Source organism: Callorhinus ursinus, unplaced genomic scaffold, assembly GCF_003265705.2.
Source record: "Callorhinus ursinus isolate GAN/ISIS: 27379988/994484 unplaced genomic scaffold, GSC_fseal_2.0 scaffold28, whole genome shotgun sequence".
In the NCBI taxonomy this organism is placed as follows: Eukaryota; Metazoa; Chordata; class Mammalia; order Carnivora; family Otariidae; genus Callorhinus; species Callorhinus ursinus.
In genome coordinates this window covers 16,697,875-16,711,310 of record NW_027397090.1, presented here as the reverse complement: position 1 = coordinate 16,711,310, position 13,436 = coordinate 16,697,875, and the positions used below count along the sequence as shown (strand labels likewise).

The following is a 13,436-nucleotide window of genomic DNA, read 5'->3' as shown; positions in this document are numbered from 1 at the left end:
ACTAATTCTTCCAATCCATGAGCATAGCATGTCTTCCTATTGGTTTGTGTCATCTCTAGTTTCTCTCTCATCAATATATTATCGTTTTCTGGGTATAGATCTTTCACTTCCCAAACACTCTTCTAGCCTCTGATGTATCAGTTTGCTAACGCCCCATTTGTCAGAGCAGGTCCCATGCCCAACCCAGGTTGAAGTAAGCTATGCCTCTCGGTGGAAGGATCTGCAGGTCCCACGGCAAGGACATGGAGGCAGGGAAGGGAAGCGGTGTGGCTGGCCGCCTGTGGCCATTGCTAGCACTTCGTCTTTCTGATCATGGATGAAACCAATCTTGCCTTATTTGTGAAAAAGCAAACACATTTTTTGATATAATGCAATGTGTAGAAAATTTATCTGCTGCCAATACAGGATAATTGGTAGCATCTAGTGGGTTTCTTAGTCTGTGGTGGGTATTGCATTAGGAAACCTTCTTGACAGACCCAGCAAGTTTTGTTCATGGTCTCATTTTTCTCCTGAAAGCACTGTCAGTACCATGGTTCAGTGTAGCAGGTTAGCGCTAAGATACACATTTTTCTCCTGACCGAATGTGGGAAATAGCAGGTGTTATCTGTTTTGTTGTAGGTGTTTGCCCAGCTACTGTGAACACGGGGGCGAATGTTCCCAGTCCTGGGACACCTTCTCCTGTGACTGCGTGCACACTGGCTACACGGGTGCGACCTGCCATTCCTGTAAGCCTCACACCTCACTGTTCGGATTTCCATGCAGTTCTATTTTCTCTTTCGTGATTTGGTACATATGTGTCTGTATCTGTGCAACTGTGTGCTAGAAAGCAACAACAAAAACCAGTAGGTATTTTAGAGACTAATTTTTGTCTGGTTTGTTTATTTATTTATTTTAGAGGTGGGGAGGGGCCAGGGGAGAGGGAGAGAGAGAATCCCAGCCCAATGTGGAACCCGACATGGGGCTCGATCTCACGATGCTGAGATCATGACCTGAGCCAAAATCGGGAGTCTGACGCTTAAGCAGTTGAACCACCCAGGTGCCCTTGTCTGGTTTATTTTTAATCAATTTTATTTCCTAGTGATGTTAAGGCGGCTTACAGAAATCCATAGTACCAAATAGGACAGAAAAAAAAAAAAAGAAAGTAGCAGGCAAAGAAAAATAAGTATAGGAAGATAAAATATAACAAAAAGTTTAAAAACAAGCAAACAAACAAACAACGCCCCCCCCCATACAAAAAGCAATCTAGATGACAGGATGGTGTTACTTGTTCTGTTCCTTGAGTTGGACCCAACTTTGGTTCTCAAGTCCTGTCTGCCAAAGTAAAGAGGACAAATTACTGACCGTCAGTGTTTATAAAATCAAATGAGGAGAGTCTCCAGAGGAGCACAAGTAAATGTTCAGGTCCCTGGCAATCTTGATGCTCTTTGATGATGGTGGTGGTTAACACACTGGGAACTTGGCACGTGCCTGTGGGATCCTAGTTCCCTCTAGTTCTGCATGTTTCAACTCCTTTAATCCTCAAAACTGCTCTAGAAGGTAAGTGCTTTATTTTCCACACCGTACACTTGAGGAAAAAGAGGGGTCAGCTCCTTCGACCGTGGTGACACGCTGCCAGCCAGAGCTCTCGACCACCTCTCCATCCCATTTCTTCCACCTTGAATACCAGTCTCTTTCCTGAAGAATTACTTTCTCAATTTCATACCTAGCCAAACTTTATTGACCCCTAATTCATTACCTACTAGAAGCTTATGACAGAGCCCCAAGATTCTCATTGCTTTCTAATCATTGGCTTTTGTCGTTTATGTTTTTATTCTACTTTTTCCTTTTTTGTGTATCACTGCCAACATTTCTTTTTTAAAAAGTTTATTTATTTTTATTCCAATTCAATAAATTAACATATACTGTATTATTAGTCTCAGAGGTGGAGGTCGGTGAATCGTCAGTCTCATGTAACACCCAGTGCTCGTTACATCACGTGCCCTCCCCAGTGTCCATCACCCACTTACCCCATCCCCCGACCCCCTCCCCTCCAGCAACCCTCAGTTTGTTTCCTATGATCAAGAGTCTCTAAAGGTTTATCTCCCTCTCTGATTTTGTCTTGTTTTATTTTTCCCTCCCTCGCCCTATGCTCCTGTTTTGTTTCTTAAATTCCAATTTTGAGTGAAATCATATGATAGTTGTCTTTCTCTGATTGACTTATTTCACTTGGCAAATACCCTCTAGTTCCATCCATGTTGTTGCAAATAGCAAGTTGTCATTCTTTTTGATGGCTGAGTAATATTCCATTGTGTATATATACCACATCTTCTTTATCCATTCATCTGTTGATGGACAACTGGGCTCTTTACATAGTTTGGCTATTGTGGACATTGCTGCTATAAACATTGGGGTCTAGGTGCCCCTTTGGATCACTACATTTGTATCTTTGGGATAAATACCAAGTAGTGCAATTGCTGGGTCATAGGGTAGCTCTATTTTCAACTTTTTGAGGAAACCTCCATACTGTTTTCCAGAGTGACTGCCGACATTTCTGAGTCCCTTCTTTTGTAGCACATCTCCTCTCTCTTGGTCTTTAGAGAGATAGCATGAACATGAAAATTCACTGAGCAAAGAATGGATTGTCATGTATCCAACCTTATGTGAACTGAACCCCAGGGAAGCAGGCATCAGTGTTGGGATGAGAAGACCTGGTCCCCAGCTCAGGGGGTTCCACAGAGGAGCCAGGAGGTTCTTTCAGGCAAAGGGAGGTGACTCACCCCCCCCCAAAATTGCATAAGTTCACCCAGAGCAATTCTACCTGCATCTCTATTTACTATTATGGTGCCAGGTAAGAACTTGCCAAGATAACTCTATCTGGAAGGAGCTGGACTTCTGGGAAGTCTGAGGCTGAGTGACTGGTCCAGAGTTGCAGCTAAGAATGGGGGTGGCCTCCTACTTACAGTGTCTCCCCATCATATCTAACAAGTTGTCTTACACAGAGCAGATACCTACTGAATATTAATGACTAAGGAATGATTGCTAAAGTGTTATCATTAACTCTGATTTAAACATCATTCCAAACAACTCTGATTTAAAAATTCACAGGTGTTATATAAAGGGTCTTTCACTTGTGGCCTTAATAATTTGATTTGGTCTAATAACTGAATGGACTTTATTGTGATTCTCTAACTGTATACCAAAGTGAAGGTGAGATATTTCCAAATCCACAGTAAGGGATCAGAGACCATTAGTTTTTGGTGTAAGTGCCCAAAGAATGAGTCTGCATTCACATGTAGAGCAAGTGTCTTGCTAGTGTTTCCTTCCTAGTGTTTCCTCTTCTATTCCTCTTCTACCCTTGGTCCCCAGGCAGGTCCAGCCCCAACCCAAATGTAACCACTGTTATCACTTTGTGTCTGTCCCTCTGGACACTCTTCTAGGCGGTTACGAGCATATTTATGTATTTGTAGAAATATAAACATGAGTGGACAAAATACCAGCATGTCTGGGAAAGCAATCCATATTGTCTCTGTGGCCATCAGAGTAGATGGTGCTAGGTGTGCTACTGATGGGGGCCAATCTAATTTGACACACTTGACACTTGGCCATATTTTATAAAAGAATGTTGTATTTTGCAAAATCCCTGGGCAAGTGAACATTACTTTGATCTTCTTCTTCTGTGAGAAGGGAGAAAAATCCCTCTGCCCTGCCCCACCCCCTCTCCAGGATTTTCTTCATTCTTCAAAATAGGCAGAGTTTTAAAGGGCAGACAATCCAGGGAGTATAGAATGGTACCAGTTCTCCGCCCATGCTCTGCCCCCTCTGTCCCTACTAGGATCACTCTGCTCTGTGGCTCTTGCCTGGCCACTTGCTGGGACTGTGTTCATGGATGCCAGGTCTCATCCTTAGGGTGGCTGAGAGATCCAGTCTGCACTGTGCCAGAACCATTACTGTACTTCTTTCCTGGCTGCCATTAGCTACTTTTCAGGTTTTCAAAGGGTCTTTCCTGTCAAGGAAATGGGAAGGATGCACATGGAAGGTATTACTCAGTTGATTAGTCATTTAAACTTATTCTGAACATTAATTAAGTCCATCAACTGCAGATGTTAATCACTTGCCTTGTGGTAGCAAAACATTTATTGCGCATATAAAAAAATTCAACTAAAAATCAGGATACGTTGAAATTACCAAGAGACATTTCATGTATATATATATATATATATGTATATTTGACTTTCAATTTGCTTGAGTAATCATTTGCAAAGCATTTAAGGAAATTTCTTTTAAAACACACCTTATAAATGGAATGAAGAAGAGTTGCTGATTGATAAAACTCATCTGGTAAACAATGCATTGCACCTGTAGATTGTTCTAAGTAAACAGAGGGTATGATTACTGAGTAATTTTATACATCGACATGGTTATTAGATAATAACAGATCACTTAGGGAGATGAAGCCAGTTCACTTCAGATGCTTAGATATTATGAGGCGGAATAGAAATAGATAGCGTGAGTCCAGTTACCATGGTTTTGGGAAGAATCTTGTTTCTAGAGCAGGCAGGGTTCAGATCCACACGGTGATACCTCTTAAAATCTTTCGCTCCAAGCTTCAGAGTCTTCATGCTGCCTGACTGACACGGGACCGACCACTCCCCTAGAGAAAATGTCCCCAAGAGCAAGGCAGAATGAGTGTCACTGGAGAAAGTATCCCATCACTAATGACAGGGAGGAATCTTCCCCATTGCAGCCCCTGTCTGAGATCCCTGTCCTTTGCAGCTTTGTACGAGCAGTCCTGTGAAGCCCACAAGCACAGAGGAAACTCCTCAGGGCTCTACTATATCGATTCAGATGGAAGTGGCCCGCTTGGACCTGCTCTCGTATATTGCAACATGACAGGTATGCTAATAAGCTTTATTGTGCCAGTTAAGCTTGTGTAATTGGTTGCTGTGTGCAAAACCACGAGGTTTTACTTCGTAGAGCAATGTGTTCTTGTGCAACTATGTATAAGCAATATTTCATTTTCCCTAGAAACCCAATTATAGGTGGTAGATGGATACAGGTGTGTCGTAAACAAGTTCTGCAGAGGACCAATGCATCCACTGTAGTGAATGACAGCCGTCCATGGAATTGATGCAAATTCTAACGCCTCTTTTACACGTGTGTGTGTGTGTGTGTGTGTGTCCACAGCCACATTTTCTCCTGCGCTCACATCACATTTCACCAACAGAAAGGAAACCACCCTCCTTTACAAAACTTCCCGTGCTACTCTAGTCTAAGTGTGGACCTAGCAGGCACTTCGACAGCCGTAGAGTTTGCCCCTGCAAAGTCTGCGACACTGGTCAGGAAAGAGTCAGCCGTAAATGGTTCTCAGGTAACCATGACTTGGCTATTTCTTGTCACCCAGAGGGGGTTGCAATTTCTAGGTGGAAGGAGTTATTTGTTATTTATGATGGCGGTTTGTGACGAGCTGAAAGTTCTGGCACAGTTTTTATACCCCCTATCACCTCATACATAAAATCTGAGCATTTTGGCAGTGGTGAATCAAATGGTTTGATCTGAATTGGATCAGTTATATCCTCCAGCCCCAAAACTATCCCCAACTTTACACTGGATGCACATATGGTTGTTTGGGGCAAGCATTTTATCATCGATACTGACCAAAACATTGCAGTGTGATGATAAGAGATAAATATATTGACTTACCTTTACTGAAGGATGTGTGATCTATAAAGTATGTGAGGAAATGACCAAAGGGATCTTTCTAGATATTCTCAGCTCCAGTGGTTATAACAGGCCTTCAACTTACTCAATTTCTGCTTTGTTTTGCTGGCATTATCATGGCTCAAGTGAATGCCAAGAACAGAGAAAGCTAAATAAAGATGCTGGCATCCCCATAATACATTCTACTTCTATCAGTCACGTGCTTAATTATCATAGAAGTCTAGGACACATTAAAATTTTCATATATTTTGTCCTATAAGGAAAGTTCCTTATACATTGAAAAATTTCAAGACCCATAGAAAAGTGAAAATGATCCTAGCTGGCACATTGCAAAGATGAGTAATGTTTCAATGACTGAAGCTGTTTTCTTGATAATTAAATGTTGGCAAGGTTGGTAAGGCTGAGGTCGCGTTTATTAAAAAAAAAAAAAAAGACACTTGCTGCCAAAAGGAATAACAGACAGCTAATTGCCTGATTGTCTGCAGTGTATGGTGATAATAAAAGAAAAATATTTTAATCATCCCAAGTGGACACGTGGTCCAGGCTTCACCAGGAAGCTTTCGTTGTGCATATTTATAAAGCGCCTTTGGAATGTACCACTGGTTCAAAGACATTTGTTTTAATAGTGATTTCATAACATAACTGATGTGTTTTGATGGCCTGTCATTGCTGCTACCTTTTCAGAGTGAACCCACTACCAGAGGGAAGAGTAGTTATCGTCAAAGTGCAAAGAGAAAGTAAGAACTGATGCTCAGCTTTTAATTTTAGTTAACATAGGAACTATCTGATGATATATAAGCCAGGTTTTGTTTTGTTTTTTTCTTTTAATCCTCGAGGCAAGAAGGAGCCTCTAAATACAGGAAGGAAAAGGTAAAATCTTCTGGTTAACCCTCCTGATCAACCCTCCTGGTCAATTTTATATACAAGATGAAGGCCCTGCAAACTGCTGAGGATGTGAATCATTTTCCTCCCCCGAGTGACTTGAAGAAATGCCCAAGTAAAGGCACAAAACTGAAGGGGTGAAAAAAAAAAAACGTGCCTAACAGCATTGAACACCTCTGTCCTCGGTACCCACTCTGCGTGGGGCCCGGCGGTAACCGCGGCAGCGAGCCGAGTAGAACATACCCCTCCCCCAGCGCGGTGCGCATGTCTGTGTGGGGAACCAGACTTCGTAGGGCCGCTAATGCAGCAGGTGGTCTGGTGCAGGGCGGCAGGTGCTGTGACGTGAATACAGAGGGGGCGGGGGGCACAGACCGTGGAAGGGGGGGGGGTCACAATTTTAAATAGACGGGTCAGGAAAGTGCTCAGTTTGAAAGTTACTTTTGAGCCAACCACATAAAAGCAGCAGCTTTGAGAAAACCTGAGCAAGCCTTCAGGGGGAGGGCGTGCGATCCAGGGAGTCTGGTGTGTTGGACAAACGCAGGTGGAGGGACTGGAGGGTGGCCCTCGAGTCACGAAGCTGGGAAGTGACAGGTCCAGGACTCAAACAGCAGAGCAGTTTGGGCCTTCAACCACCACGCTGTGCCAAGAGGGAGCAAGGAGACCAGTTAGCCGGACCCTCCAGTAGTGGAGCCAAGACGGTGGTGGCACCGACCAGGTGGGAGCGGAGGAGGGGAGGAAGTCGGAGTCCGAATCCGTGGGCCGGTGTGGCTGGAGAAAGACAGGCATCCGGAAAGTCTTCCATGCTTGGATCCGAGCCCTGGAAGGAAGGTGCAGATACTATCAGCAGAGAAGCAGCAGCTCTGAAAAGGAATACCAGGATTCCGGCGGTGAATACCTGAAGTTTGGGTTGCCTGCTGTTCGTCTAGTTAGTGAGGCCCTGTTGGTCATAAAAACAAGAGTAATGTGTCATCCGAAAGCCCGCTGGGTGGTTATAACATCCTTGGCAACACAAACTTCTAAAAATATATTTTGGAGCCTGACTTTATACATTAATTGAACAGACCAGCAGGCTTCCATTTGCTTTGCGGTGGCTGGTGGACACTGTCCAGCATCCCACAGCAACGTGGGGCATCTCTGGGTCCCCACAGCCTTGTCCACTGTCCACTGAAGGGCAGCTCTGCTCTCGGAAGGCACAGATTCTGAGGCAGCATCCCGGGAGAAGCTGTGCTTCATGAAGCTTCCCAAGAAATTCTGATGTACACACAGATTTAGAAGCCACCGCCACGAGGCTGAGGATCTTTGGTTTTACTGTGTACAGCCCGCTCTGTCTCCACCAAAATTAAAATGGAAAGAGAGCAAAGGGCATCCCAGAATGGAGAAATAGAACTAACGCAGATGTAAAATTCTGGTGCCACTATTCATCTTTCTGTCCAGGCGGTTGTCCTGTTCTTCCAGTTTGTATAGGTGGCTGTGGATGAAATTTAATGATCCACCACTGCATCCACAAAGGCAACAAGAATCGTTCACATACATTAAGATAATATCTAAGGCATTGATTCTGTAAATTAAACATCTTCCAAAGTCTCTAATTTAATCTTGGAAAGTCTTAGAGTTTTAAAGCACGCATACGTGTGTGTGTATATGTGTAGGAATTCATGAAAATTAGGGATAATAATTTAATGATTGATATTGCTATATGTTTTTATTATCAAATAATACTTAATGACTATGTATGTCTTCATATTACTTTGCAAATGACCAAGCAATAAGTACAGATCATTGTATCACGACCTTTTGGGTAATTAAGATTTTTAGAGAAGTTTATAGCTGTCTTTCTTAAAAAAAAAACTCCTAAGTTAGTATATTCTTATTCTATGTAATGAGATAAATGTTATAAAGTTCCATGAATCAGGATTGAGTTGGAACATGGAACACACACACACACACACACACACACACACACACACACCGTGCTTTGTTAAAAATACTGCAAGAGGATTTCCAAATAATGTTAAATACCAAGGGTTTTTTGTTTTAAAGATTTTATTTATTTATTTGACAGAGAGATAGAGAGCACAAGTAGGCAGAGAGGCAAGCAGAGGGGGAGGGAGAAGCAGGCCTCCCGCGGAGCAGGGAGCCCGATGTGGGACTCGATCCCAGGACCCTGGGATCATGACCTGAGCCGAAGGCAGACGCTTAACCGACTGAGCCCCCCAGGAGCCCCAAATAGCAAGGGTTTTTATGAAACTCAAAGCCATAAGGAAAACACCGTGCTAAAGACCAAGAAATGCAGAGGCCAATCCAAAGACAACAGATATTTCCAGAAGCTACACTGCAAAGTATTTAATCAAAAGTTTAAAAAATCCAAGGTGATCCCGGGGAAAATACAGGAATGAACCAGAGTTACAGCTGAATGGGATCCCATGAAGTGCCCTCTGACAAACCTCGTTGTTGACAGTGGAAGAACTAAGATCCTGGCCGCCTTCTGCTAGCCTGGAAATAGTTCCGCTGTGAGGTTCGCCTTCTCCATGAAGCTACCATGCCTGTGGACAATTAAATATTCTTTAATTATTACAAACAAATACACTTGGAGAAACATGCAAAAGCCAAAATTCCAAACCAATGGTTAAAATTATATCCTTGGTAATAGCCTTCAAAAATGTAATGCTGAGATATGCTCTGCATAAATTTTAGTACCTTTCGTATAAAAACAACCAAAACAAAACAAAAAAGATAAACTATTTTGAAGGGACTGTTGCAATTTGTTAACGGATCAATCCCCTTTCTAAGCAGAGGAGACAGAACATAACTTCGTTGATGGCGGGATGAGAGATGTGAGCTCTCTGGCTCTCCCCACTGGGGGGAGTGGGGCCGTCTGTGCCCACCTGAAACCCCGCACAGTTGTCGTTTGCTGTGTTCAGAGTTGTGCTCCAGATACTGGTTCCCAGACATGGCACCATGAAAACACTTGACCCAGGGAGGAGATGGCATGCTGTCCGAGCAATGACTCATGAACATCAGGTTCATACGAATCAACAGGGGGCTTGAGGAACAAGCCGAGGACTCAGTCTGTTGCACACCTGCCCACTCCCCCCGTCAGATCCCGATTCATCGACTCAGCGTGTCAAATAACCTAGCACTTCTTACTCATTGTTGCCATGGACTCTGTCATGGTTATGCAAACCGTGCCACTGTGTTTCTTAAAACAGCCTTCTTCCAGTGACAGAAATTTCAACTGGCCTCCAGCCGGCATCGTGGTATAACAGAGGACACTCAGCCCAGTTGCTTTACATACAGGTCACGTTAATTAAAAAAAAAAAAATACTCTACGGAATGGGCACCAGTCAAGCCATCCTGCTATGTTTTTTATGTGTGTGTATTTGTATAGATTTTCTGCTTCTTTCACCTCTGTCTTCCTGCAGCAGTTCCTGTCTCAGCACAATCAAACACCTCCCTTTCCAGTCAGACATTCAATTCAGGCATTCATTCACTCATCCTCCACACTTGACCGCTGAGCCATGGAGCTCACCTGGAAGCACGCAGGTGCCACATCGCATTAGAGTAAGAAGAGGGAATGAACTTCTCTCATAGACCTTCAGACCTTCAGACTAGGGAGAAAGACATGTAATTCAGCTAACTAAACATATTATGAATATTATAAGTTTGCATTTGCTATTATAAATACGGGCATACCTCATTTTATTGCGCTTTGCTTTACCGAACTTGGCAGATTTGCTTTTTTTTTTTTTTTTTTGAAACAAATTAAAGGTTTGTGGCTACCCTGGGTGGAACAAGTCTACCGGCACCATTTTCCAACAGCACTGCTCACTTTGTGTCTCTGTGGCACATTTTGGTAATGCTCACAATATTTCTAACATTTTTGTTACAATTATATTTGTTATGATGATCTGTAATCAGTGATCTGTGGTGTTACTATTGTAGTTGTTTTCAGGCACCATGAACTATGTGCATCTAAGACCGCGAACTTCATTGGTAAATGTTGCATGTGTTCTGACCGCTATACAAACTGGCCATTTCCACACCTAGATCCCACTGTGTCCTTGGGCTCCCTATCCCCAAGACACAGCAGTATTGAAATTAGGCCAATTAATAACCCTACGGTAGTCTCTAAGTGTTCACCTGAAAGGAAGAGCCACGTGCCTCTCACTTTCTTTCTTTTTTTTTTTTAATTTTTTTTATTGTTATGTAAATCACCATATATTACATCATTAGTTTTTGATGTAGTGTTCCATGATTCATTGTTTGTTCATAACACCCAGTGCTCCATGCAGAACGTGCCCTCCTCAATACCCATCACCAGGCTAACCCATCCCCCCACCCCCCTACCCTCTAGAACCCTCAGTTTGTTTTTCAGAGTCCATCATCTCTCATGGTTCGTCTCCCCCTCTGACATACTCCCCTTTTCTTCCTCTCCTGTTATCTTCTTCTTTTCCTTTTTTCTTAAAATATGTTGCGTTATTTGTTTCAGAAGTACAGATCTGTGATTCAACAGTCTTGCACAAGTCACAGCACTCACCGTAGCACATACCCTCCCCAATGTCTATCACCCAGCCATCCCATCCCTCCCACCCCCAACCACTCCAGTAACACTCAGTTTGTTTCCTGAGATTAAGAATTCCTCATATCAGTGAGGTCATGTGATACATGTCTTTCTCTGATTGACTTATTTCACTCAGCATAACACCCTCCAGTTCCATCCACGTCGTTGCAAATGGCAAGATCTCATTCCTTTTGATGGCTGCATAATATTCCATTGTGTATATATACCACTTCTTCTTTATCCATTCATCTGTCGATGGGCATCTTGGCTCTTTCCACAGTTTGGCTGTTGTGGACATTGCTGCTATAAACATTGGGGTACATGTACCCCTTCGGGTCCCTACATTTGTATCTTTGTGGTAAATACCCAGTAGTGCAATTGCTGGATCGAACGGTAGCTCTAATTTCAACTGTTTGAGGAACCTCCATACTGTTTTCCAGAGGGGTTGCACCAGCTTGCATTCCCACCAACAGTGTAGGAGGGTTCCCCTTTCTCCACATCCCCGCCAACATCTGTCGTTCCCTGACTTGTTAATTTTAGCCATTCTGACGGGTGTGAGGTGGTATCTCATTGAGGTTTTGATTTGGATTTCCCTGATGCCGAGTGATGTTGAGCACTTCTTCATGTGCCTGTTGGCCATTTGGATGTCTTCTTTGGAGAAATGTCTGTTCATGTCTTCTGCCCATTTCTTGATTGGATTATTTGTTCTTTGGGTGTTGAGTTTGATAAGTTCTTTATAGATTTTGGATACTAGCCCTTTATCTGATATGTCGTTTGCAAATATTTTCTCCCATTCTGTCGGTTGTCTTTTGGTTTTGTGGACTGTTTCTTTTGCTGTGCAAAAGCTTTTTATCTTGATGAAATCCCAATAGTTCATTTTTGCCCTGGCTTCCCGTGCCTTTGGCGATGTTTCTAGGAAGAAGTTGCTGCGGCTAAGGTCGAAAAGGTTGCTACCTGTGTTCTCCTTTAGGATTTGGATGGACTCCTGTCTCACGTTTAGGTCTTTCAACCATTTGGAGTCTATTTTTGTGTGTGGTGTAAGGAAATGGTCCAGTTTCATTCTTCTGCATGTGGCTGTCCAATTTTCCCAACACCATTTGTTGAAGAGACTGTCTTTTTGCCATTGGACATTCTTTCCTGCTTTGTCAAAAATAAGTTGACCATAGAGTTGAGGGTCCATTTCTGGGCTCTCGATTCTGTTCCATTGATCTATGCGTCTGTTTTTGTGCCAGTACCATACTGTCTTGATGATGACAGCTTTGTAATAGAGCTGGAAGTCCGGAATTGTGATGCCGCCAGCTTTGCTTTTCTTTTTCAGTATTCCTCTGGCTATTCGGGGTCTCTTCTGGTTCCATACAAATTTTAGGATTATTTGTTCCATTTCTTTGAAAAAAGTGGATGGTATTTTGATGGGGATTGCATTGAATGTGTAGATTGCTCTAGGTAGCATTGACATCTTCACAATGTTGATTCTCCCAATCCATGAGCATGGAACGTTTTTCCATTTCTTTGTGTCTTCTTCAATTTCTTTCATGAGTATTTTATAGTTTTCTGAGTACAGATCCTTTGCCTCTTTGGTTAGATTTATTCCTAGGTATCTAATGGTTTTGGGTGCAATTGTAAATGGGATCGACTCCTTGATTTGTCTCTCTTCTGTCTTGTTGTTGGTGTATAGGAATGCCACTGATTTCTGTGCATTGATTTTATATCCTGCTACTTTACTGAATTCCTGTATGAGTTCTAGCAGTTTTGGGGTGGAGTCTTTTGGGTTTTCCACATACAGTATCATATCATCTGCAAAGAGTGAGAGTTTGACTTCCTCTTTGCCGATTTGGATGCCTTTGATTTCTTTTTGTTGTCTGATTGCTGTGGCTAGGACTTCTAATACTATGTTGAATAGCAGTGGTGAGAGTGGACATCCCTGCCGCGTTCCTGACCTTAGGGGAAAGGCTCTCAGCCTTTCCCCATTGAGAATGATACTCGCTGTAGGTTTTTCATAGATGGCTTTTATGATATTGAGGTATGTACCCTCTATCCCTATACTCTGAAGAGTTTTGATCAAGAAAGGATGTTGTACTTTGTCAAATGCTTTTTCTGCATCTATTGAGAGGATCATATGATTCTTGTTCTTTCTTTTGTTAATGTATTGTATCACGTTGATTGATTTGCGGATGTTGAACCAGCCTTGCAGCCCAGGAATAAATCCCACTTGGTCATGGTGAATAATCCTTTTAATGTACTGTTGGATCCTATTGGCTAGTATTTTGGTGAGAATTTTTGCATCCATGTTCATCAA

At 42.8% G+C, this 13,436-nt stretch overlaps 1 protein-coding gene across 3 annotated transcripts in view; it reads left to right on the top strand.

Annotated features, from left to right (window-relative positions):
• The window catches only part of LOC112838788 (contactin-associated protein-like 3), a 204,326-nt gene that overhangs the window by 126,025 nt on the left and 64,865 nt on the right, over window positions 1-13,436 (top strand). For all 3 annotated transcript variants that reach the window (XM_073878174.1, XM_073878175.1, XM_073878173.1), the window contains exons 11-12: window positions 619-725; window positions 4,753-4,872. In XM_073878174.1, the coding sequence (XP_073734275.1) occupies window positions 619-725; window positions 4,753-4,872 (227 nt within the window). The remainder of the gene's footprint in view (window positions 1-618; window positions 726-4,752; window positions 4,873-13,436) is intronic.